We start from the raw sequence: 27608 nt of genomic DNA on the forward strand, positions 1-27608 counted from the left end.
TCCTAAAACTTCAGATCAAAATCTCTAAAATACAGGGGTTGCGTTTCTTTTTTGACAGAGTTTATTTTTCTTTGGTAGATGTTTTTTGTGAAAAACTGGTGTAGTGTCTGACAGATCACTTTGCATTCAATGCTTTCTTTCTTTCAGGTTGCCATGTTTTCTACGGTGCCGCGATTGCGCCCCTTAGATGTGCCAGGACCCTAAATCATGATTGTGGGTTCAAATCCCAGATTCTGTTTCTGATGCTTCTAGGCTTGTTAGCACTCTGCCCGTGCCTGCTCGGGTCAGAACGGTACACCGTGTCTTGAATGCCGTACTATTCGAAGCGGCCTTTTTCACCATTAGGCTTTATCTAAAAGGGAAATATGAAGAAAAATGGTAAAATCTTCTTTGCTTTGAAGTTGCTTTTTATTTACATTTATCCTCTATGACTTCACTCCTACTGCACAATCCGTCAATAAATTAGCTGAATATATTTTACAGTAGACATATACAGTGGTTTAACACAAGGGTGATAAATAACCAATATGCGATACATTTATCCGGTGTAACTGTCGCGAATTATATACAAATGAAAATGGCATCTGACAAAAGAGCCCTCATAAATTTCCCTGAATGTCCAAAAGGAACCGTAAATACCTGGAACAAATACATAACAATAACAAATAAGCGTTGAATACACAACACAAGTTTTCAAGCGTGGTACACGCAGTCGATGTGCAAGGTCGATAACTCTTTCAGCTTTCGGTAGCCTCGTTTGAGATCCATGTGTGACGTCAGTCGTTCACGGAGCCGCTGTTGGCTGGCAGGCCTTGCTGTTGTCTCCAGCACGCCAAGCGATGTCGGAACCATCTCTGAAACAATAAAAAAAAACCCATAAGCGTTAAGTACACATAGAGGCCGGTAATAGGCATGTACTAGCCCAATCAAAAACTGTACACAGTCCATTCATGTCACGTATATAAAGGGACATAACTCTGTGCGTTTTGTTCGTTTCAGTTGGGGGAAACCTTCTGGTTAATTATTTGCGTGTTCCTTCATCGAATTTTTTCCTGTGTGTTATTTTGCATATAGACAATTGACTTGCCTGTACATGTGCCTCAAAGCTATTCGCGAACACCTGGTGTCATCATGTTTTGGTGCTGATTCCTAAACACATGTTTATGATACAGTCGCAATCTACAATAGACCTTAGCAGATTTTTTTATGAACATGGAAAGATTTTTGTCTTTTTTATGTGTTTGCCAGTCGGTTTAAGCGCACTCTTGTGAATATGTTTTGTTGATGAGAAACACTTTTTATGGATAGACAACTTCTTTATTGCAACGGATGCGACGGTTCGGTGTAGATTCTAACACCGTTATCAAGCAAATGATGTAAGGATCTACATCGAAACGTCGCATCTGTTGCAATAAAGACGTTGTCTAACCATAAAAAGTGTTTCTCTTCTTCATACCAGTTTCTAAATGCCACTGAAAAAAATAATATTACATACTGACTGCAAAGGATAAACTAGATCTGGTATAATGTCTATTAGTCAAAACCCATCTCGATTTCATGTATAATGTGTTATTAGTTTTGTTAACGTAACGTATCTAGACGTGAAGGCAAAGTGTCCCCCTCCCCACTTCCGCACCCAACCAAGCATCATAATACACATCCTCAGAGCGATATATCCAAAATCACTGGTGCTGGATGAGCTCATAAACTACGAGCTGTTTTACACCGATTGATTTATTATCCTTCAAAATTCTATACACTGATGATATAAGCATTTTTATAACATAATATCAAAATTCAGATATTCTCTCAGGACGTCGGTGCGACACGGCCTGGAATCTGAACATAACGTAGTCTAGAACCGGTTTGGTATCATGCAATGTGAGATCTGATAGTTCTGAGTAAAACAGCGATCACTTCTACATTGTGGCTACGTCGGTTTGGTTTCGGTGGAACTTGATTTAGAATGATAATCTCAATTGACCTTAAATACACAATGTTAAAATGTTGTTACAATTTTCGTGTAGCTGTAACATTACTAGTTAATGTAGAATTAAAGCTCTTAGGTTTACAATATCTGTGTATGTGTTAAGCACTGTCTGAGCAAGTCTGTGGTAGCTCTATCCGCTCTGGTCGCTTCAAATGCAGTCACTGGGGCTACACGAGAGTCAAGATGTCATGCTGCAGATTATATTCATATAAACTATCTGGTATCTGTCCCACATCCGTCATGGTAGCCGTTCATCACTCTGGTTGCGAGGAGTTTATCTCAAACGTGTCGTATAAATGCATCAAATATCAATAAACGCTTCATGTACGATCCCACCATTCAAGTGAAATATTCTTGCACCGCAGTGTGTAGAATCCTTCCAAATAAACCAAATTCTCACACATCGTCTACTATTATACACTATGGATAAAATACTCTGAAAAAGAATGGTTCACTTTCCTACAATGGTTCACTTTCCTTCCAACGCATATCTGATTGTACGGCAAGAACAAAGTCATGGATGACAGCAAATAAGCTGAAACTGAACGAAGAAAAAACAGAGGTGATGCTGATTGGCACTAAGCAACAGTTGTCCAGAGTAGAAGAACAATCCATTCTGATAGCGGACACGGAAATAGTTCTCAGTGACCACCTTAAAGATCTGGGAGTATTTCTGGACTCACACCTCTCCATGGAGAAACAGGTTACCCACATCAGTAGAACCTGTTATTATCATCTCCGATCCATCAGCAACATTCGACACTTAATAACCGCAGAAGCTGCAAAGGTACTTGCCCATGGTCTAATAACATCAAGACTAGACTACTGCAACAGTTTGCTTCAGGGCATCAGTGGTAAACTGCTATCTAAGCTACAGGTGCTGCAAAATTCTGCTGCACGGGTCATCACAAGAACACCAAGACACGTGCACATGACACCAGTGCTCAGAGACCTCCACTGGTTGCCAGTAAAAGCTAGAATAGAGTTCAAGCTTCTCTGTATCACATATCGATGCCTCCATAACACCAGCCCTGACTATCTATCTGAACTCTTGACTCCACATACTCCAGCACGTAAACTCCGATCAAGTGACCAAAATCTCCTCCAAGTTCCTAAATATCGACTGAAGACATTTGGCTCCAGATCCTTCTCCAGCACTGCCCCTATCCTCTGGAACTCACTTCCATCAGAGTTGAAACTGTGTCCAACTTTTGAGAAATTCAAATCAAGACTAAAGACCCATATGTTCTCCAAGTATCATAGTGACATTTAACTCCACTCAACACTCCCTGACTTTTATCTTTATACATTCCCATTGTAGCGCCTTGAGCAGGCATATCTGTCTGGATTGCGCGCATTATAAATGCACATTTATTATTATTTATTACAATATTTATTAAATCTTCTAAGACTTCATTGTAGGCACTTTGCTTTAAAAGTGCACGTCAGTCCAAGGCTCGCGCTGTGTATAACAGGCCGCCTATGTGGTCCAGTGGGTAGAGCGTCTTCCCTAAGTGGGGAAACTGGGTGGTTCGATTCCCGATCGTTACGCTCGTTGTTGTTATCCTGCCTTGTTACACTCGTCATTAATGGGATAAAACAAGGACGGTCGGCTCGGCGTCAGTACACTCTGTCTGAGGGAAGTATCCCTTAATGGACAAGCAATATTAACTTCGGACTAGTACAAGCAAACCACACACACATACACACGAACGCGAACACGCACACGCACACGCACACACATGCACCTTGCTATAAGGGTCCATAACTCTTCCATCTCACCTCAGAACACAACCAGATTTAGCTGTTTTTAAATCAAATCTAAAAACCTGTCTCTTTACTGAAATATTTTAACTCTATGATATCAAGACCATCTTAGAGCCTTTGAGTGGTTTACGGATACTGGTGCTATACAAGTATTTGTATGTATGTTTGTATGTACTCTTAAACACGACGTTAATGCCCATTTCACTTCCTTCACAACTAATCCCGTGAACATCCAGGTTAGAATGGGTCACTAACCCATGCTTGTCGTAAGAGGTGAGTAACGGGTTCGGGTGGTCAGTCCCGCGGACTTCCTTCTTTCTTATCATTACGTAGATCAGAGCGCATGATGTCAGTCACTGGATTGTCTGGTCCAGGCTCGATTATTTACAAACTGCAGTCATGTGTCTAAAGTGAGTGCTGCGTTAAACAAACAAACACCATCACGAACAGACACATAGACTAACGCTTAGTCTCTGAATATATATAATTTGAAATAAACCCATTTAAACTGAAAAGGAGCCCCAGTGAGATTGGAGATTCAGAACCTGAGGAAATCTAGACTTGATTCATTTAGGACTTTAGCATTCGGGGAGGGCCAAGCAGTAGGGAAAATAATGTGGTTCGGGGACTGTGAGACAGACTAACAGACACACTGTTCCAAACAGAGAAAAATCCAACTCTCACTGAACTGTTATGAAGTGTATATTTCTGACCATCAGTTTTGACGAAGGCGCGGTCGCGACTCCCGTGTTATAAATGTCATGAGAATCGATCACAACCGACTTTCGTGACCCAAGCCATGTTCACTCACAATACAAAGACGCTATACAAATATCATACAAATCAATCGGCTATTCAAAGAGTGATGACGTAACATTTATAGCCCCTCGATGCGGTGATAAATCACGACACAGAAATTGACGTGCCACTTTACAATATTTTACGAGCAATTGAAGTCATAGATTGTACCACCCGTTTATAGACACCAAAATGGGCAGCGAAGGTAATATCATAACCCTATATAAATATATTCTATTTGGTGTACGGGCGTGGTTCGATCGAGGGCGTGGGTACTAGGCGTGAAGCTATGTACGTGTTGTACAAACAAATCAACTATCATTCAGGGCAAGGCACAATATATTAGTTTTCCCAGGTGAATAGACCAGTGAAGGTCCGGGTTAGATTGGTCTTCAGCAAGCCACCCTTGCCGTAATAGACGACTAACGGGATCGGGTGGTCAGGCTCATCGACTTGGCTGACACATGACACCGTGTCCAAATTGTGCAGATCGATGCTCATGCTGTTGATCACTGGATTGTCTGGTCCACTCGATTATTCTACATACCGCCGCCAATTGGCTGGAATATGGCTGAGAGGGGCATAACACAACAAACCACTAACCAACTCGGGTGAACAGAGGCGTTTAACCCCACGGACACACCCTTTAACACAACCTATGAGCAGAAAGTTCCATAATAGAGTACATTTACTACAACAAGTCTCATGCTACATCTACACAACACAACAGTTTTGCTTGTTTCTTCCTCATCAGCGGGTTGTAAATTTTTTAAAACAAACACCTCAGGAGTGACATTTCCGACAGCCGTGGATATTTATTGATAGATTAATCCTCAGCGTAAACCCATAAAACGACCCCCAACATAGAACGCCCGGTTTATCCAGCACTTATCCTAACATTAAACATCGTAGACATCACGTTTAATTAACGCCTGACAAGGGAGGTAATCAAGCAAGTGATGATTTCTCCGATAGACAGCAATGTACACCTGATTGAAGATTTGACAGTCATGACCCTTGACGATCGAGGTCAGTGTTCACAGGCAGCGATATCAATGTTAGCGTTTCGTGAACCATATATCCCTTTCCGCTATCGGTGATAAGGGTGAGGTGGTTAAACAGTTCCGTATACTGTCGTACGGCAACGTCATGATGCTGCTAGGGGGCTGGTGGGTAGCCTAGTGGTTAAAAGGTTCGGTCGTCACGCCCAAGACCCGGGTTCGATTCCCAGTAGGATACAATGTGGGAAGCCCATATTCATATTCATATTCAACCATATTCACTCACTGACTAATATTAGAATAATATTACTAAAAATAAGGATATGAGTCAGTCATGGATCAGGATTGACCAGAGAAGTGACATAATATAGTTCATTTAAGGTATTTAATCTACAGGTCGAAATCGTATATACTATGGCAAATACTTTGCAAAGTCACTTTACACATAAATACTGCATTAGTTTTTAAAAGCATACAAACACGATGTGAGTTATCGTGAGAAAGATACACATCATTTGAACATTTAGAAACACTCACCTCAAGTTACACTTAATCTATTCAAATTGTGTTTACAAATTCATATATATTCTGGTTTGAGTTCATTTGATTTTTAAAAAGACTCTAACATGATCGGTCATGACGAGTAACACATACCCTCGCTTGTTATCTTTCTAAAAATAGCTTACACGGGGAAAACCTCATGAATACAGCGTCCAACAGCGACAACACCAACAGAAGCACAGGACATATTAAATATTTCACATTGTGTACATGAGAATTATTGAAACAACCTAAAGGTACAAGCTTAAGTACCTTGATATATTTTGCGTGTCTTGCACAGAACTTGTATTTCGTGTAATGAACACACTTGTAAAACTTTTTGAACTGTAATCTTGAGCAGATTTGTAAATATTTCAGCATGTTCAGTATATATTTCAGTATATTGCATGCTCTTGTGCATTCTCTTGTGGTTGATAGAGTAATGTACGAATCTCAATCCGTTGTGTCTCTGCCCTTGAATAAACAAGTACATGTTGTCTACAAACACATTCCATAAAACATGTAATGAAAATGCACATGGCACACCTTCACGACTTGTTTACACGAAGAACCACGTGTGGCTTAATCACATTTACTAAGTATATTAACCTAAATTTCAAGGGTCAGTGCCTGTTGAGTCAATGGTCAACGGGGTCAGGTGGTCCATGCAGGTGTTAATATATACATTACAATGTACACTGTCTTTTTTCATATGCTCTGCCCACCCTTGACCTATCCCATTTAGGCCTTACAGTTAAAGCTGCAGGATGTTGACCATACACTTACACCTGAACAGCAGAATAGTGACCCGTGGCCAGGTTGATTACTTCATCCAATGTCGTGCTTGACCACGTGCTTAATGTCACTGTTAAGGACATGTCAGGTGAAATAAACGGCATGGTTTAGTTACTATATATTTTTTCGTCACTTGATTCAATCTAAATATACCAGAACATAAATATAAGTCATGTCTTACTCACCCCAACGTGTTTGTAAAGGGCTACCGTGGGAATATATATCACATATGTACATATTGTATGTCTCCAAGAAGCACAGCAAATAGAATTCCTCGCGATCTTACTTCATGACGCGAACATATCGGAAACCAAATAGATGTAGATGTATGTATTTAATCTCCATCCAGCAGAGGCGTGACAACCACACCATCTTGTGGCTCACACAACATTCACACATACACACACACCTCTTCTAAACCCGTCGGCTATTGTCCCACAAGCTTGTCCCCCTTTGACAGTATTTGTGAGACACAATCGGTATTACAAAGGTGATTGTAGCGATAACTACTCGCAACATCTATAATTGAATATCATGTACAATAGCGGTCATAAAAGCTCTATGATAGTGTAATATGTATATGCTTTCCGCGTCAGAAAGTGAAATAGGCTGAAGATGATGTTGCGTTGTCTGTGTCGTGGTTGCTGTCACTGGAGGTCGTGAATGACTCATGCAGTGACAACTGTATATTTCAATAATAATGTGTTCGTGAATGAAAACGGTTTTGTACTGCCAGTGTTAGTTATGGGAAATCCATTTCATCGACGGTGATGTAAGTTTATCTGTCACGTGTATGCAGAGGTAGAACATTGGTCAATGAGATTCACAGGTGTGCTTTATTACGATACAGCATCGATCAGAGATGTATAATGGTTTGGTGTCGTGGGCACTATAGCCCCTGTATGTGTATGAGTATACATGTATATACTGAGAGAAACAAATAAAGGAACACAGGAAAATTCAAGTGTTCCTTTAATATTTTCCAGTTTTCATCACCAGCTTTGAATAGCGCTGTGGGAGGAAATCTGAGATTAAATATAGGAACACTGCCATAAAGTGGTGTTCCCTTATTTGTTTCCCTCAGTATATGTTTGTATTACAGGCGTGACGACTGACCACGTGTGAGTGATGGAGTGTGATATATAGCCGTTTTTTGCAATATTCAAGCAATATCACAGCATGGGAACACCATAAAGTGGTTTTACATATTCTATACGTGTGTGACCCTACAGCTGTCATCTCATCAGAAGGATGCCATTAACATTGCAAACACTACACTATCCCGTGTCTACAGATGTCAGCTTTACAGTAGTCAGTTACTGACATAACAATACAACGCACTCTCACATAAGAAGCTGGCATCCCCATCAGCTACAGATTAATTGTAAGCTACCGTTTATACTCTCACATGTCTACAACTGTCATCCCTATCTGTATTCATCTACTGACATGACAATAGACCACACACTCACATGTCTACAGTTTCATACCTTTCTGCATTCAGCTACTGGTATCATAAGTCATGTGAAGGGCCACACAAAGCCCCGGATATTATTGAGTCAACAGTGCTTGTAGCTATCAATCATACGTATATTTACACGCCGTGCTCAATGCTTGCAGGTACGTGTTGTGGGTGACTCACAGCCCTGGACATTAGTGTGGGTCACTGAATTTTCCATAGCATCTTCGTGCTGCCCATAAACCTGCTCCAGGTCTTTGTAATCATAGCACATAACGCCCCGTTTCATTATGTTTTATTACGTGTACTTGAACAGCCGTTGGTTCCTCAAAGAAACCTACAGCATTGTGATGGCTATATATCAATGTAGCAGAGGCAATCAAATAACTACATGCATGTGATACAACCGTGGATCCCTTATCCAAACACATCCGCGAAGGACGATGCTGTGACAACTGCCACAAGGCAGTCAGTCCTTTCTCTTGTATTTAGAGTGGATTGGTAACTTCTCTTTAGACGTGTTTCATTTGGTGAAAAACACGAGCATGGGTTTGACGCTGACAGACCAAGAATAATCTGGCCTAGAGCATCTGGTATTCCAAACTTACTTAAGCGGATCCTGCACAGAGCTTAGGACAAGGACACCTGTTTGAGATTTTGTAAAGAAAACATGAATACTTATATCTATGCCAATATTGTTTAAAGACAATACATGAAAATATATTTCTTTCTCTTTCGATGAGATTCGATGCAACAATCTCCATGGCAATGTCATTTTTTCCAACTTGTGTATTTAGAATATTTGGACTTCTGTCAAGCTGGAATATCTAACGTCGACACAACCAATTCAGCATAACTCAAGAAGAGAAAATCGATAGTAGAACGTCATAAATCAACCTTATCTTGGTGTTACTGACGTCCGTAACCGGTGGCTGATATTGGTTAATGATCAATCAGCTGTTACTTTCAGTTACCTGAGACACTTCCACAGCTATTAAGAACCCTGCTTGACTCAATGTCTAGCATCAGGAGACCTCGTTTGCATGACACAAGGAGCGTAAACCGCTGGGCAAAATAAAGTATATCCTGGAAAATTAGATTTAACAAACATTAGGCTGACGAAACACTCAAACCTAATTATGATGCTGCACAACCGAATAACCCTTCCTTGTATGTTTCGTATCGAGCCACCATCTACCATGTCTATACTCTATTGTGCTTGGCAATTGCTATGAGGTGGCTGATTACTTGTTGTGACGTGTTGAAATGTGCAGGAAAATGTATTTTCAAGTAACGACAATAGACTTCAAAGGTAATATCTAAAGAAAGCACAATGCTAACGCGGACCATTTTCTCGGGCAAAGAACCAAGCTCTGTAGCTCTGATAAGGCGAAAAATGTGCAATATGTCTGCCTAAGCACAAAGGAGAAACTCGCGATTTGTGGTATTGTTTTCATTGTCATTGGTATATTATATTTGCTATTATCATTTAACAACAACTTCGAAGAAAACTTGAACAAAACAACTACAGCACGGTTTCTCATTGCATGGAACTATTAAACCGACAGTACAAGCAGGCACACACATGTACACACATGTACACACATGCATATGTTATATATACACACACACTCATACGTACATAAACATACAACCACGTGCATGTGTAAATGTGCAGACAATTCATACTTGCAATCACACTCATACACACACTTACACATACACACACTTACACATACACACACTTACACATACACACACTTACACATACACACACGCATACATTAACCACCATGCTATAGCGAACATATACACATGCATAGTTATGAATGTATCATTAAAGAGAAACAAGCTCTTTTTCAGCAGGAATTACTAAGGACCATCATTGGCATAATTGATAACAGTAAATTGCTTTGGACTTGTTTGAAGGGTAATGTGCTGCAATGTAACAAACATTGCAGCACATTACCCTTCAAAAAAGTCCAAAGCAATTTACTGTTTCCAGTATATACTATATTTTGCCCTTGCTTTGCTGTGTGCGAGCAACCAGCTAAACCTTGTGGGCAATGATGAATGTTTACTAATGTTAACATTATGAAACGTGTTACACTGTATTATGTGCGAGCAATTACCGAAAGTCTATGGACCAATGATGTATGTATACTTATGTTAAAAATATGAAACGTGTTACACTGTATTATGTGCGAGCAATTACCGAAAGTCTATGGACCAATGATGTATGTATACTAATGTTAAAAATATGAAACGTGTTGCACCGACTATAATATGTGCGACTAAATACTGAAACTCTGTGCACAGATGTTCTATGTACCAGGGGCTGATGGCCTACATGTACCCCTTGCACATAAACAAACAAATACACGTGTATAATATTTATTTGCATGCATGCATGCATGCACGCACACGCACGCACGCACGCACACACACGCACACACTCTCTCTCTCTCTCACACACACACACACACACACACACTCGCACACACCACATAACACACACATGCACACACAATATTGTGCGTGGAGCCATGAATAGTGAACTTGCGTGCATGCTGTCATCAACCAACTTAACGCTGGATACACCATAGCATACGCCCAATGCGAGACCAAAGGTCTACGACAACAGGCACTGCCAAGCAGTTCAGTATTTCCTAGAAGTGAGAATGTTACACCTTGGAATAGATCTGTCACTGTATGTATGCGTGACTCATGGTTGTGTCACACTGTACAAATGGATCCAATCGATACAAAAGCTTATAGTCGTCGTCAACGTTAAACCCAATTCCTGTTGCCACGCACACATGTGTGTGTAGTTAAAGTGAATGATAACTTTGCTGTATACTGCTGTTTAATAGGCTACAGATCCTCGCCGTTGCTGTTCATGAGTTCCCTACTCTATGGAGTCAAGCCGTTTACGTCTCAACATGTTTATATAAGTAACTATTAGTAGTTTGCTTCAAGCTAAACACACAATGGTCAGGCTGGCTTTTTGCCTGGTTGCGATATTAACATATCACTGTTGATATATGTCTGACTGCTCATTCTGTGATTCTCTATACAACACGGAGTGTGGCCAGTTTGCTGCGCTTGCACTTTTGAATCAAGTAGGCAAACATTGAATCGTTCTCTTTGTCTCGAACTTGGATGTGTCGAAACTCCGGCTGTAATGAGTTCTAACGATAATACACTTTTTAATCGGATGCATCTAACTGGACAAGCCTAACTCACTCTTGTGTCGAACACAATGTAGTCTACGTCGAGACAACGACGTTCGACTATACTTCTCGGTGAGCTGATATGCGTCAGTTTATCAGTTACAGATTACTTGTATTACACAGAAAATATTTCAGTTTAACATACCAAAAAGGGTTCAAAGTGGCTTGAAACCCAACATACTTGCTGCTACACATCCACTGGGATAACTGTTTTCAATTTAATTTATCATTAATAACATTATACCCTTTTAAATAATTGTGTTATTAATGAACTGTTTTCACTATATAACATATGTGACTACGCAAAGTTTGTTGATACGTTCACGTCATCTTATGTCTGTGCATATGGGACAATAGGGTTTGTTGTAAATTGTTTTTCAGTTGTTAAATTCCAATTGCACCAAAGCGGTGGGGAAAAGTAAACGATCGTTATCTGGCATTCCGTTTGGACAAATTAATACTTCACACATCGTCTTAAGTACTTTATCCCTCGGCTTAGCATTGCTGGAATGTAATCATAAGTGCCTGGAGGAAGGGATTTGGGAGATCAGCTCTATGAAAACTAATGGATGTACGTATAATACCACCGGCGTTGCTAGAATCTATCGAAAGGAAAGTTCAAGTCGAGTATTCTATTAGAAGATGAGAGAAACTGTAGGTTTACATTGGACGCCTCTCAACCATGAAACTAAACAACACGTGATAATTAAAATGTTTATGCCTAACAGTGTAATGTTCCACCTGACAGAAATCCACCACCGCACCGGGACCGACCACCGCACAACCATAGCAAACCACTGCTGGTTCAGCAATAAGCAATATTTTATTCATGCAATCAATTTAATGTATCTTATCCCACATTGGTGGTTTATTATGTGAGGCCCGTGATATGAATGAACCAGAGACACATGCCATTGATATCGAACGTTAGAGTAACGCCCGGTTTGGTCGGACGTTGTTGTCAAATATTGCAGCTCACAGAGCATAATCTCATTACAAAGTCCAAAAATACGTGTTCCATCCAGAGGCCTACCAATCGAACAAAATGGTATCCTTCAGCAGGATTTATCAGAAATCAGAATGCTCTAATGGCGGTATTACTGCTATGCTGTTCCCTTGTCTCGATTCAATATTCCCCAACTAGTCATCCCTTTGCAGAATCTTCTAGATGATGATATAAATATACGGCCATGTTTGTCTAATCGATGCAATGTAAATTCGAAAAGTACGATGGCGTGCTCCGTTCACAAATCAATTAAATCAAGACAGTTTAAAATTAATAATTCATGTTCAAAGACGCTCCAATTTAATGGGTTGCAAAGCACATCCTCCTGCTATTGAAACGATCTCCACTGGCACTAGACTTGTAGATTGTCGCACCTCATCAGACAGGCAGGGAGCGTACAAATGGTCGTGAAATCGAAACTGAATGCCACTCGGGTGGTTGAATCTCCTTCTGTCCATATTTCCTTCCAAGCTTTTCTCTATAATAAATGGAACTGTCTCCATTCCATTACCATAACCACCCTGGAGCTATGAAAGAACATATTTTGGCTTAGGAAGTGGTGCTACCATTTCCATGTCTCTTATCACACAGTGATTGCGTATTCAAAAAGACACAGTGGCACTGAAGGGGTTCCGATTATTGATCATAACACACTACATAATCGAAGCTATACTATCATTGCCTCAGCGGGTTTCGCAAAAAATGACAAAGACGTATGGCGAACTATACTTCATGTACTCAACTGTATCAAACCGTTATATACTGCACTGCCTGTACTTTCTTCTGTCCTAGTAGGGTGGTAAAGTCAGAGTGCAGCTTATCAGAAAACTTTCTTTAACTAATATAAGATGCTTCCTTTTCGCATAAGAAACATGACATTTTGAAACACTATAATTTAAATACATTTTTGGTTGATGATGTAGATATTCAACACAATGAATTATACCTGACCACGGACCGGGGCGAGAATATATCTGCCATGATCATTTGTACCACACCGTGGTTCACTGGGTTCCTTAGAGTGGAAGCCTGCTTCACTTCCGACTGTGTTCCAACGATACTCTCACACAAACGCTGTTCAAAGCGTTTGACACATTATTCGTTTATTCACATCGTTTGTGATATTGTGGTTTAGTTAGTCATAGCAATATTGCAGCATGGAAAGAATTCCTATAAGACAAGAAACAAACCCGGATCTACATGTCGCGAATGAACAACACTGCTACACCACTCCCACCAGGAAATAAAACCGATTTCATTTGAATTTGAAAGACCGACCTACACATACAGTAGGTAAAGAATTATATACAACTCACAATCTGTTGGAAACCGAAAAGTAACAAAGCACTTTTGAATAGCTCTCGACTCAATACTGTGTAAGAAGCTTGTGAACGTGACCAAGGCTACCCTTCCCTACTCCCCTAGTGGGGAACCTGACCAAGGCTACCCCTCCATTCTCCCCTAGTGGGGAACCTAACCAAGACTAACCCTCCCCTCTCCCCCAGTAGGGACCTGACCAAGGCTACCCCTCCCTACTCCCCTAGTGGGGAACCTGACCAAGGCTACCCCTCCCTTCTCCCCTAGTGGGGAACCTGACCAAGACTACCCCTCCCCTCTCCCCCAGTAGGGACCTGACCAAGACTAACCCTCCCTTCTCCCCTAGTGGGGAACCTGACCAAGGCTACCCCTCCCTTCTCCCCTAGTGGGGAACCTGACCAAGACTAACCCTCCCCTCTCCCCCAGTAGGGACCTGACCAAGACTACCCCTCCCCTCTCCCCCAGTATGGACCTGACCAAGACTAACCCTCCCTTCTCCCCTAGTGGGGAACCTGACCAAGGCTACCCCTCCCTTCTCCCCTAGTGGGGAACCTGACCAAGACTAACCCTCCCCTCTCCCCCAGTAGGGACCTGACCAAGGCTACCCCTCCCTACTCCCCTAGTGGGGAACCTGACCAAGGCTACCCCTCCCTTCTCCCCTAGTGGGGAACCTGACCAAGACTAACCCTCCCTCTCCCCAGTAGGGACCTGACCAAGACTACCCCTCCCTCTCCCCCAGTAGGGACCTGACCAAGACTAACCCTCCCTCTCCCCAGTAGGGAACCTGACCAAGACTACCCTCCCTTCTCCCCAGTGGGGAACCTGACCAAGACTAACCCTCCCTTCTCCCCTAGTGGGGTACCTGACCAAGACTAACCCTCCCCTCTCCCCCAGTAGGGACCTGACCAAGACTAACCCTCCCTTCTCCCCTAGTGGGGAACCTGACCAAGGCTACCCCTCCCTTCTCCCCTAGTGGGGAACCTGACCAAGGCTACCCCTCCATTCTCCCCTAGTGGGGAACCTAACCAAGACTAACCCTTCCCTCTCCCCAAGTATGGACCTGACCAAGACTAACCCTCCCCCAGTAGGGAACCTGACCAAGGCTACCCCTCCCTTCTCCCTTAGTGGGGACCTGACCAAGGCTACCCCCCTCCCTTCTCCCCCAGTAGGGACCTGGCCAAGGCTACCCCTACCTTCTCCTCCAGTGGGGAACCTGACCAAGGCTACCCCTCCCCAGCGTTAAGCGGTGACACTGCAACTGTGAATATGTTTTTGTTGCTTTAGCCACTCTGCTGTACATTTACCATGCAATGTGTCCCAGATAGTTTGCCTTCCACGTGGTATTGTTAGCCGAGGGTGACTACTAGCTCAATACAGTATTACTGCCAGGCTTGTGATCACAGGGATCTCTATGTGTCGCTAGGCTGAAGTAGGCGTAGATTGGAAACACTCTACTTTCCTTGCAGTAACTAGGCCAGATACGGACATGCTTGTTGAGCCTGGAATCGTGTACTGGTACAACATACGCGGAACTATAGCAGGTGTAGGCATACGTTCTTTTGCGATATTGTATAAAATATTGTTTTGTGTTTGTTTTCACTCTAAAATGTTCTAAAAGAGCGTCTTTGCATGTAAAATCGTTTGCAAACAATCAGCGTAAAGACGTTATCTCGTCGAAATATAACTGCAGTTAGAACATTTTGAATAAAATCAATATTAAAATATATATCATTCTAATCTGAAAATGTGTGTGGGAAGACTGGAATCTCATATAGGCTTATGAATGAATCATTCACTTGAAGTTGAAGATATTTGATAAAATAAGCAAGTTCAGCTATCTCCTATTTTCGCCAATCTCGTTACATACCGGGCTCCGGTACTTTCATCACAAAGAACATCTACAGGTAAATAGTACAGTGTGACCTTTTAAAGAACATTGCTTCCTTGAATGAATAAAACGTATGTTCGAGAATGACATGGTGACTTTCACGATGTACTTTTGTCTGTCGTACAGACCCTGAAGTAAATATATCCAAGAAAGCCCACACAAGTCTAGAAAATGTGGCAAGTCTAGATTTCCACAGCTTCTGAAAATGAAGAACGTCTGAGGTCTCCTTTTCATTATATTTTATATTTTTTTACTATGAACTTTTTTCAGTAAAATATGTTCATTTCAGAGACGAGTTGTTAGTCTAGATGTACTAGTGACTGCCTGGATGAGTCACCGTCTTTAGTGAAGGGGAAACTGCTCCCGGTTGTACGTACAGCCTATTGATAAACTGTGGTATGTATCATCTTTTTTTCACAATGTCTTACCTCTAAGTCGACGCTAACTACAGTGTTTCTCTCCCCGTATCACGATATATTATATGCATAGTTTTACCTGAAGGGTCATTCTCCAGTGAAATCTTTTAGTGTCAAAATATTGTAGAAACAATTATTGTAAGTTTAGTTTTTTGGATTGTAAGTAACATCTGTATCTCGTATGCCTCCTGAGAATGGGCTTTGCTGGTTTTTCTACGTTACCGATATGATTATACAGGCTGTACATGCAAAGTGTGACATTAATCAGATATTTAAATTTTTCTTCCATATTTTGAAGACACTTGGGTGATCCCTCGTGTTGGTGTAAGTCATCGTATGATGCAGTGTGTCATTGTAGAAACATCTAGACACACGTTGATTTCATCTGTGACGGTAAGAGAAAGAGATTGAGAGAGAAAGGAGGGGTCAGTCTTTCTTTGTGACCGGTGTTATTGTCATGCATTATCCTTTCAATAAACCACGGGTTTGATGGTCCCAGACACGATTACTTACAGGTCGTAGTGATAACCTGATCATAGCTAGATTCTGCTAGTTGCTAGTTGCTTAATAACATGTTCTGCTTAACACACCATCACGCCTCGGGGTCTGTTGTAATCCGTACAGCCAGTTACCGCCCCCGTTCTACAAAGCTAGCTTATCACTTACCTATCAGTCTATACTCGTGTATTAAGGGGACATACCTCATTATGCTACACCATACCTCACTGCTATTCTCATCTGTCTAATCCCAGTGTGTGCATGTCGTTTGAAGCCAGTGTCCCCTATAGTCAATCAAGGCATGCTTTGATACACAGACCATAACGTTATACTATCATGCATGCCCACGCCGCTCTGACGGAGGACCCTCACGTTGTAACGGTGTATGGGAGGGGAACTAGCTCATTAATGTTAGGCAGTGGGGGAGGGGGGGTGTGGTGGTGAGAAGATTCTAAAGATTGTTCAGAATTTTGTACTTTTTAATGCAATCAACAATAGTATCGAGCCTGCAATCATACCAACATAAACAACATAGCAACCTGTAAATAATGAAATGTTGGCTCGACAAACAAGTGATTGAAAGAATGAGCATCAATCATCGCTATCAGTACACGACCCTATATATGAGAAACATCCGAGTCCCATGCTGAGATTCGAACCACGGACCTTCTGATCCGAAGTCGGACGCCTTGTCCAAAATGACCATTGAGGTTAACCCCGTCAGCAAACTGACAAGGTAAGGATGTCATCTGTACTTCATGCACTGCTACACTAGGTTCTTACGACAACCATCTGCTACTAGAGTCCTTGTAGTCTGTACAGTAACCCCAAATGTGTCAGAGACTGACAAGGTAAGGATGTCTTCTGTGGGATGACTCCACGCCCTGCTACACTAGGTTCTTACGACAACCATCTGCTACTAGAGTCCTTGTAGTCTGTACAGTACCCCAAATGTGTCAGAGACTGACAAGGTAAGGATGTCTTCTGTGGGATGACTCCACGCCCTGCTACACTAGGTTCTTACGACAACCATCTGCTACTAGAGTCCTTGTAGTCTGTACAGTACCCCAAATGTGTCAGAGACTGACAAGGTAAGGATGTCATCTGTGGGATGACTCCATGCACTGCTACACTAGGTTCTTACGACAACCATCTGCTACTAGAGTCCTTGTAGTCGTTACAGTACCCCAAATGTGTCAGAGACTGACAGGGTAAGGATGTCTTCTGTGGGATGACTCCACGCCCTGCTACACTAGGTTCTTACGACAACCATCTGCTACTAGAGTCCTTGTAGTCTGTACAGTACCCCAAATGTGTCAGAGACTGACAAGGTAAGGATGTCTTCTGTGGGATGACTCCACGCCCTGCTACACTAGGTTCTTACGACAACCATCTGCTACTAGAGTCCTTGTAGTCTGTACAGTACCCCAAATGTGTCAGAGACTGACAAGGTAAGGATGTCATCTGTGGGATGACTCCATGCACTGCTACACTAGGTTCTTACGACAACCATCTGCTACTAGAGTCCTTGTAGTCGTTACAGTACCCCAAATGTGTCAGAGACTGACAAGGTAAGGATGTCATCTGTGGGATGACTCCACGCCCTGCTACACTAGGTTCTTACGACAACCATCTGCTACTAGAGTCCTTGTAGTCTGTACAGTACCCCAAATGTGTCAGAAACTGACGTTGGGTTGAATTATTTCAGATGAAGAACTTTTGTATGACGATTCCATGAATATATTTTTGGACAAAGACGTAAGACAATAGCTTTGTAAACTGAGCCTACGGTGACCTCCTGTTCAGCTTTTCACATCCACGTGGATAATCATACAATACATATACGACCTACGTTCCTTATTGTGGAGATTGTGTCGTGACATTATAATCCTCCCCACAGACAGACTTAACTCGGAACTTTACACGAGACGCGTAGTGGCCTCCATTCCACTGTTGTCATTGCCAGTCTGTTGATTATACCAACTGGACGTCGAAACACTGTGGCCTTTTTAATGGCAGTGGTTGAACATACAAATCAATAGAGGACGTAAAGCCGTTTTTATTCAACGTACACCACATAATTATGTCATATAACCGTTCTAATGTAACATACAACATCGGGATATAAATGAAACTATACATAAATGTATGGTGGTCTCGTTAAAAGACTGAAAGCTAAGGTTCCATTTTCAATATGGGTTAATCCTGCATTTCTAATGTTTTCCGTACTCGAAAAAGCGTAAAATCACGTCAACTCACTCATTCGATGACCATTCGTTCGCTAATCGCGAAACAAGAGGAACATGGTAACGATAAACTTTTTTTCACGAATGTAATTTTCTGCTTAAACGACTTTACTACTGCAACTGTCTTGACTCTGATTGTAGATGAACTTTCCCAGGGGCTTCCAACATACTGAAGTTGCGTCTATTCAATTCCGCCAATACATTGTATCAGTTTCACATAATGTTTTATATCTACGTAGTAATTAACAAGGCCATCTGATGCGTGACAATCCCGATGGTTTATTGACATATGAGTGACAGCTACATACACCTGACTTCCGCGTACATTGTTGACTATACCGCCCACTGACTTGAACCTGCGCCAACGTTCAGTATCATGTAAGACAGGCATGACCGTGGGAAGTGACGCAAGGTGACAATGGTGCCGGTAATTAGTGCAACTGACATCGAGTGAAATTTACCACGTGGTTGCAATTCCCCTGGGACTGTGCGAGACTGCTGCACCACAAATGTCAGAATCAATTTGTTGCATCCAACACAATATGATATAACATGTGACTACACGGAAAGCAATGCGTGCATCATCCCATATACGCCACATGCATATCGTCACACGTCAGATCGGTGACGACAAGTCCGTTTTGACTGAAGGGTTGCGAACATTATTTCATTCATGTTTTAATTCGAGGCTATTTTAGGTTGTTTTATAATTGTTGAATATTTATGCCTGTAATATATATAAGTAACCAGGAAATGATTCCCCCACTGACACGTGTAGTTTTACATTTACATCAATGACGCATCAATGTTGTATCATGTTCCATTCTGACAGGACACGTCCAGGGTGGTTTCTACTGTCCTCATTCAGTAATCTCTATCTATAGATCTTAACTTTAAGTCGAATCTATTTTAGGTTGGTTTATAATTGTTGAATATGTATGTCTGTATAAAAAATAACCAGGAAATGATTCCCCCTACTGGCACGTGTAGTTTCGCCCATGCGCGCTCCATGTTTTATCTTGTTCCGTATTAACAGGACACGTACAGGATCCTTTTGTACTCCCTTCATTCAGTACTCTCTATCTATAAATCTTAACTTTCACACATACTCTTAAAGAAATGACATCGCTTTCGTATTTGCGGACCCGCCTCAATGCCCGTTGCCGATAGTGAATCCCTGCTTATTCTCGACACGTTTTGTCAACACTTGACTGTCCTCCCTAGTCTCGTGCTAGGGCTGTATACACATATATCTACCTGTGTCCATTCGGGGGCTAAATGTCCTTGGACACATGTGTGTCAGGTGGTCAGTGGATTCACAAGTAGACATGCCTGTTTAAGACGTACCAATTAAAGGGGAGTCGCTTCGTGTACTTAGTCTTATAGAAATATCTCGTTTGTTGATGGGCAAGAAATGTTAACGTGTCAGCGCTCCCCCTGTTAAACAAATATTGACCATAACTGCATTATATACGTCAATGGGGTCATATGACACATAGTGACATAGAAATATACATAATGAATATATGCCAACCTGTTTTGTTACTTTACAATAAATGTGTACGAAGAAAGCATGCAACCGTGTCTGACCCCATTTCGAAAGGATTTCACCTCTGTGACTACTGTAGTATTATCATAAGCTAATATTATGCTAAACAACAACCGAGATGTTATACTCTACAATGCAACCCGCGTTATGATTAAATAGTTCCAATATTGAGATCACCCAGATATACATGGCAATGCGTTACGTTGGTTTGTTATTACAAGAAAGACACACGTACTATTCTGCGATAGTGTCATATGTTTAACATGTACAATGTAGCCCCAGTGTTATATTTATCTGTATATTATTCAGCCATAGTGTGGTATTTTTCATATATACCATTCAGACATACGTCCCATATTAATCAGCCATGGTGTGATATTCCTCACATTTACCATTCAGACAAACGTCCCATATTATTCGGCAATAGTGTGATATTCCCCATATATACTATTGAGATACACACGATACGCTGTACAAAATTGCAATAACATAATAACAAATTACCACATAAACTATGAAACAAATGAAAAAAAAACTATCCCGATTCGTCGGCTATTTCTTTTTCTTGTCGCGCCAATAACCCACATACCAGCGGGCCGGTTAAGTGACTATGTCACTGACTCGGTAACAGATGAAATAAACGTGCTTTGATTCTGGTAAGGCGGGTCAGTTGGATGAGATTGTACACGGGGATATCAAAGGAGAGTTGATACTGGGATGATTAGATAAATGACCTATTTTCGCAATGAGTAAGACATTTTCAAGACAGCACGACTATTGTTCTCTGTGAAAACCTCCCTGCAATTACTACACGAACTTAGTGGCTTTGAGATTACATACCTAAGGGGTTGTACATAGCAGGCATTTAAATGTATCATTTGTATGTGCAGTATTCAGTTTTGAAATGGATCGTTTGCATTTCAGGCACACCATGTCTGCCTGTAAATGTTCCAGTCAGAATTAGACAAATTAGTGAGTGAAATCATGAGCGTCGACCCATACCATCAGGGCACGGTGACCCGCCTCCATCCCTGACCTCCTTGAGCCTGATGAAGAATCTAGTCAGCGTGATGTCCAATTAGCTGAATTGTTCGGTAATTGTTCACAAATACCATCTAATCACTGTGGTAATAGCGGCATACTTAAATAACATCACAGATAATCGGTGACGAGTTCTCGGTGGTTGCATATATCTATATATCACACAGAACACAGATTCATGGTCCAGCATGGAGAGTCTTGGAGAAACTGCCATTCATTATAAACTCAGTAAACAACTACAGATACCATCGTAATGATTGAATATTGTATTACGCTGCTGGTAGCTATGTTCAAGCGATATTAACATTGGAGAATGGACCTTTGTACCCATGATGGAATCGAACCCGACTCTTTACCGGGACGAGCGAATGCATTATCCACTACACTACCCAACCGAAGGACGATCATCGTAGATATACCAGCAGTATGATACCACTTCCCTAACACCTCCTTAATCCACAAAATTGTTAATCTGAACGATCTTCCAGAATCATTCAGGTTGTTATGACATCAGGTTGGTATGACATTCATTGTACAATCACACTCCGAACAGTGATGAATCCCCGTCAATACGTATGGTAGATTCCCTGTGAAATCGTCCTGATTACAAAATTACCGTATTGAAACGGTTTGACTATATTATAAGCGTGTTATACAGTATCAACACAAGATCAATATCAATTCCCTGAAATGAAAATATTAATTAAAACACAATTGTAATGATATGTATTCTAAGATGTTTCGCTAAAAGATCAAAGGCACCGACAGTACTTTATCAGGCGATAATGTACACTCTTTGCATGACGTCACGCTGCATTGACGTCACTACGCCATTCTCGTCAGCCCCCTCGTTATCAAACGTCGTTTTTCTATTTGTTTTCTGCCTTAGATTTATCAGTACGTATTAAATTTAAATTATTGGTAAGTATTAAATTTGGCATCTTAGAAAAGAAATACAGTTCGTTCTTCCCCCATGTATAGTGTAATAAAGTACACTTTTGCCCTGAACTATTATAGTTAAAGTACGAGGACGCAGCTCAGTGCTGCTTGACATTTTCAACTGCTGTGATCTAGACTTGCCAATTGTTACAGACTTGTATATCCACAGTTCTGTACTGGATATATGTTATATCAACACGATAACCCCATAATCCCCACAGTGACAGACATGTATATCCACAGTTCTGTACTGGATATATGTTATATCAACACGATAACCCCATAAACCCCACAGTCATAGACATGTATATCCACAGTTCTGTACTGGATATATGTTATATCAACACGATAACCCCATAAACCCCACAGTCATAGACATGTATATCCACAGTTCTGTACTGGATATATGTTATATCAACACGATAACCCCTAATCCCCAACGCACCAATTCACCGCTAGTGTGACTATGAAACAAACTATGAAAGCCCTGCTTTATTTGTACACCTGATATACATATACAGTTGAGCGACGGACCTTCATTACATTTGTCCATGTATTCATATCACAGCAGCACGGAATTAAGCCAGCTGAGCACATGTCACTGTTGACAGCAATAGACAGCGAGCACAGTGATATAGACACATTTTACAACCGACATATTCGTGGTGTATCAGCCCAGCCCTAATGAGTCACTTGTTTCTCTGTGTTTACTGACTAATACAGGTACCTGTGGTTCAAGGCCTTTCTATGGCAGTGAGATTAAGCAGGGGATGAAAAAAGACATTTCACTGTAATGTGTCAGTGTATTGTGACTGCATTCGTAACAACTGAGTTGTCAATCAACTTAGAAGCTTTGTGTAATTTAAACTACCACAGACTATCATTACTGCTATCATATTTTTTTTATTTATGGATAAACATACATCCAAAATTATATTTTACACTGTGACCTAACTTCACAATTTTCTACGTAAGGTACATTATAGGCATCGTGCCATGGCACTATATCACCTTATACCACCAGCTCATGCACTAGGGAACCTATCACATAACATAGCATCATGGACACTAACAATGCAGCGAAGGCATTGTGCAATATTGCGATATATGTTATGGTTTCAAGATGTCAATGATATATGTTATATCTTCATGAATAGATTATCCCTAGCACACGAAGCATCAGTTTGGTGCATTTACTGAAAATAGTGAAAACCCGTTAATTTAGATCATGTGAGATGTGAATCTCTCCGAGACAGTAGACAACGTTTACGTATACTACAAACAAAAAGTATGGGAACACCCTAAACTTTGATAGTCATATAGACTTAAACGTGGTTGGGTCATTTATACACATGCACTAGGCTGTTGTGTTTGGGCGTTTGAATCTAACTTGGTGCTGGTTCGTTTCAGGACCCTTGTTTTTGGCTGTTTTTGGCAATGTTTCATTTCACCCAAACTCAATGAATATTGAACCAGTTGCTTCACTGCATGTTCCAACATGTCGTTTAAAGTGCTCATTAAGCACAAAAAGTTGCATTAACCTTGGAGTATAAATGACCTCACCACGTTTAAGTTTATATATGACTATCAAATTTAGGGTGGTCCCATACTTTTTGTTTGTAGTATATGTACATTAATCCTTAGCAAATACCAGTTACTTGCTAATCCCCGAAATAACTGTCCGGTTTCAAAGACAAAGGTCTAATTACAGGTATATCAACCTACTGCTTTCGGTAAGACGATAAGACTGACTGACTGACTGAGTTTGGTTTTACGCCGCTTTAGCCATTATTCCAGCAACATCAGAAATTGGCTTCACACATTGTGCCCATTTGGGGATTCGAACCCGGGTCTTCGGCGTGACGAGCCAACGCTTTAACCATTAGGCTACCCCACCGCCCCCCTAAGACGATAAGAGTCATTAGAAGCAGTCGAATTGCATACCAGTAAAGACAATGAAGAATCTTGTAAACCCATCACACAGGTTGTTTGGGTTGTTTTGTGTGTTGTTTATCGAAGTATTCGGAAATATTTCAGCTCTATGAAGACGGTCTAGACAATGCAATGATTGACATCAAGAGGTCTGCGCAATTGGGTTACAATGACGTCCATCCTGAAGACAACGGGCCTGACCACCCGAACCCGTTAGTGGGCACTTACGACAAGCTCTGGTTGTTGAAGGTCAATTGTAGCCCGGGTGTTCACTGGGATGGTGAGGAGGGGTGGGATATTGACAACTACGTCATGCAATGCATGACAGGCCTGTATGCAGCGTGTGCATTGTACAACCATTATGTCAATATAATGTGCATGAATTGCGTCAATACCAGGGGCCAAGCAGAGATGAAACAAGCATGGTATAATTGTTATAGTGTATGGATAACAGAAGCTGATCCAAGTAATGGAACACACTGCTGATATCCCGCCTGCAGTGTGTTCGGTAACAATGTCACAGTAAACTCATTAACCGTATTTGACGGTGACTCACATTTAACGTAAGTAGTCGAGAGATTGTCTAATCATTGACCATATTGTACACTGCCAAATGTTCCTTCATATGCAACTATTCGAATATCTGACGTAAAATCATATTCACTCGTTTATCAATAGCATGAAATGCGTTCCGCGGTACTATATCCACTCGATAAATTTGTAATTCAGGTGTTAGTAAGTGACTTTGGTTTCACGCCGCTCTTAGCAATATTCCAGCAAGATTACGGTGGGGGACACCAGAAATGGGCTTCACACGTTGTACCCAGGTGGGGAATCGAACCCGGGTCTTCGGCGTGACGAGCGAACGCCTTATCCACTTGGCTACCCCACGTCCCCTCTTAATTCAAGATGAAAATAAGTAATACTATTAAAATTGTCTTGAAAATAGATTTTGAAACACAACACAACCTGTTCGATCTAAGTGTATATATGTACCTTTATAATTCGTATGTACCTCAAGAAATATATATACCATTGGGACTATTATTACACCTGACGAGATTTTATAAACACAATAAATATATACCATTTATATGCTCATGGATGTAAACAGATGTAAGCTGAGATCAAATCTACTAATCATATATTGATTCACAAAGATTTCTGGTTGTTGGGCAACAGCGTTATCTGCCAATCTCGCTTGTTTTACATACGTACTTCTTCGTAGCCTTATAGCATATATCCTTCCAAAGCTTGTCGATTTCACGTAGTTCCAAGTTTGATTTATAGATTACAAGAAATCTGTCAGGTTTTAAAGTGGTCACTTGTCCGGCGATCTTAGTTCCAAGTGAACGGTGAATGTTTGACAACAACATCAGTTGTAAGCCTGGCGGTGGCTTTGATCACCTGTCATTTATAGGTAACACTGTAGATTTCAATCAATCAACTGTCACTTGTGTAAACATGGCGACAACATGCATGGACAACAATGTTATGTATGGAGAGAGAACTCACACGAATAAATAATGCAAACAACTGCAGGCAGTGTTCAGAGAATAGGTCTATGCAGGCCCCGTACTGTGAGCTATCGGTGACACGTGTTGAAGTGCTTTAAGCAGCTATTTTTCAAGCGCCGCCGCGTAACAATTCAGTTTTTACACACATACGTACGGCGAGTTCGAGAGCTAGCTTGCTATATACTATAAGTGGGACACTTTGACACGGTAGACATCAGTGATAAATAGCGTAGGGCTAACACCGTTGCGATCAATGGTTATCGTTTAATATATTTGGTCTTCCATGCTTACTCGTCAAGTTTAATGTCCCATAACAGATTCAAAACGAGATTGAAGATTTTGTATATGCCTGTTTATCTGTGAGGGTTTCGTCTTTGAGGGTCGTACTTGGCTAGCTGATCTATGCAATATATATACATAGACCGAACTGCAAATCTATTATTATCATAATTCTTCTTATTATAGTTATTACATATTCTTATACATTTTCATATTATCATTATGGGCAAAAGTATAAAAGGCTGCCTGCTATCACCATTGCCATCATCATCATCATGCTTACCTTGACTTGTTCTTCATCTAATCCCACTTCAGCAGCGATTAACGTCACATCCAAGTCAGAGGGATTCCTGTTCTGACGGAAATTTGCCTCTAGTTTTTTATGTTGTTCACTTCCTATCTTCGGCAGCAGGTGTGACGGGGAGAGGTGGGCTTGTATTCCGGCCATGTCGCTGTACATCACGTTGGTGGTCATCACAGCTGGTCAGTCACTGACAACGCTGGACGCCGTCCCCTTCCGTCGGCACTGACAACACGCCGAGGAATGACCAAATCAGCTGGTCGTGGAAACAACACTGAGCGAATTGCGTTAACCGTTGCAGCAAGCAAGGTGTATTCAATAGCAGTGAGACCCGGTAGCGAAGTAAAGCAACGAGTGCTGTCAGTCGTTCGTCCTCTCTGCCGGCTCGTTTCTGGTCTACCTCGCCACTGTGGTGATTGTATATATAAATAAGCCGGCAGTCAGTCAGCCGGTCGCTCGTGATACGATAACGTAAAGACCCCTGTATCACAAACGTTGTCAAAGGCTCCCTGTCAGCGCGGAAACTGTGTCGGACTCGCTGTTAGACCCTGTGACGTCTTTTGTTGATATCAGGAGCGTCGCCGAATCTTCTAGGCAATAAATATTGATTAGATATTGATTCAAATTAGACCCAATCGGCGCGCCCTGTACTCCAACACGTGACTATTATCGATTGAATATACGTCATGTGGGATATAAATAGTAACAAAGCTATTGTGTGCGGTATGCGGCGAATACCAATAGCGTGAACGCACGTGGGGTGACTTTTAAATCTACTGAAAAAACTCGGAAGCAAATTGAGACAAAGAAAGTGTCACGTCATATTTTGTGTAAAATACCCTTTTAACTTACTTCCTTCAATAGAAACACAGCCATTTATCAGTTAAATTAATGAGAGGGAATATTGCTTAACGCAGCATTTGCAATTTCGCAGCTACTCGCAACATTTCATTTATGAAATACAGTAGTATATATCGTATCTATCAAGATAAACTGTTGTTTGTATTACATTGTATCATATAACTGTAGTGATAAATTCACTACGGAACATATGAAGATTGTGAGGACGAATTTGCATGATGCTCGACAGAAGCAG

At 41.3% G+C, this 27608-nt stretch overlaps 1 protein-coding gene across 1 annotated transcript; it reads right to left on the minus strand.

Moving 5' to 3' along the window:
* Window positions 1–390: 390 nt before the first annotated feature.
* LOC124258061 (homeodomain-only protein-like) lies at window positions 391–27112 on the minus strand. The gene is made up of 2 exons (XM_046692138.1): window positions 26495–27112; window positions 391–854 (listed from the first exon to the last, which is right to left on the minus strand). The coding sequence occupies exons 1-2, from the start codon at window positions 26684–26686 to the stop codon at window positions 777–779; spliced, it is 270 nt and encodes an 89-aa protein (XP_046548094.1). The 5' UTR covers window positions 26687–27112; the 3' UTR covers window positions 391–776.
* Between the last annotated feature and the right edge of the window lie 496 nt (window positions 27113–27608).

Source organism: Haliotis rubra, unplaced genomic scaffold, assembly GCF_003918875.1.
Source record: "Haliotis rubra isolate DU_JTF1 unplaced genomic scaffold, ASM391887v1 Scf680, whole genome shotgun sequence".
NCBI classification, from domain to species: domain Eukaryota; kingdom Metazoa; phylum Mollusca; class Gastropoda; order Lepetellida; family Haliotidae; genus Haliotis; species Haliotis rubra.

What these genes read in the sequence shown, in the direction of transcription:
- LOC124258061 (XM_046692138.1), bottom strand. Translation starts at nt 26,686, where the DNA reads ATGACCACCAACGTGATGTACAGCGACATGGCCGGAATACAAGCCCAC. An exon ending in TAGATGAAGAACAAGTCAAG is followed by an intron (nt 855 to 26,494) that starts GTAAGCATGATG and finishes TTATTGTTTCAG; the next exon opens with AGATGGTTCCGACATCGCTT.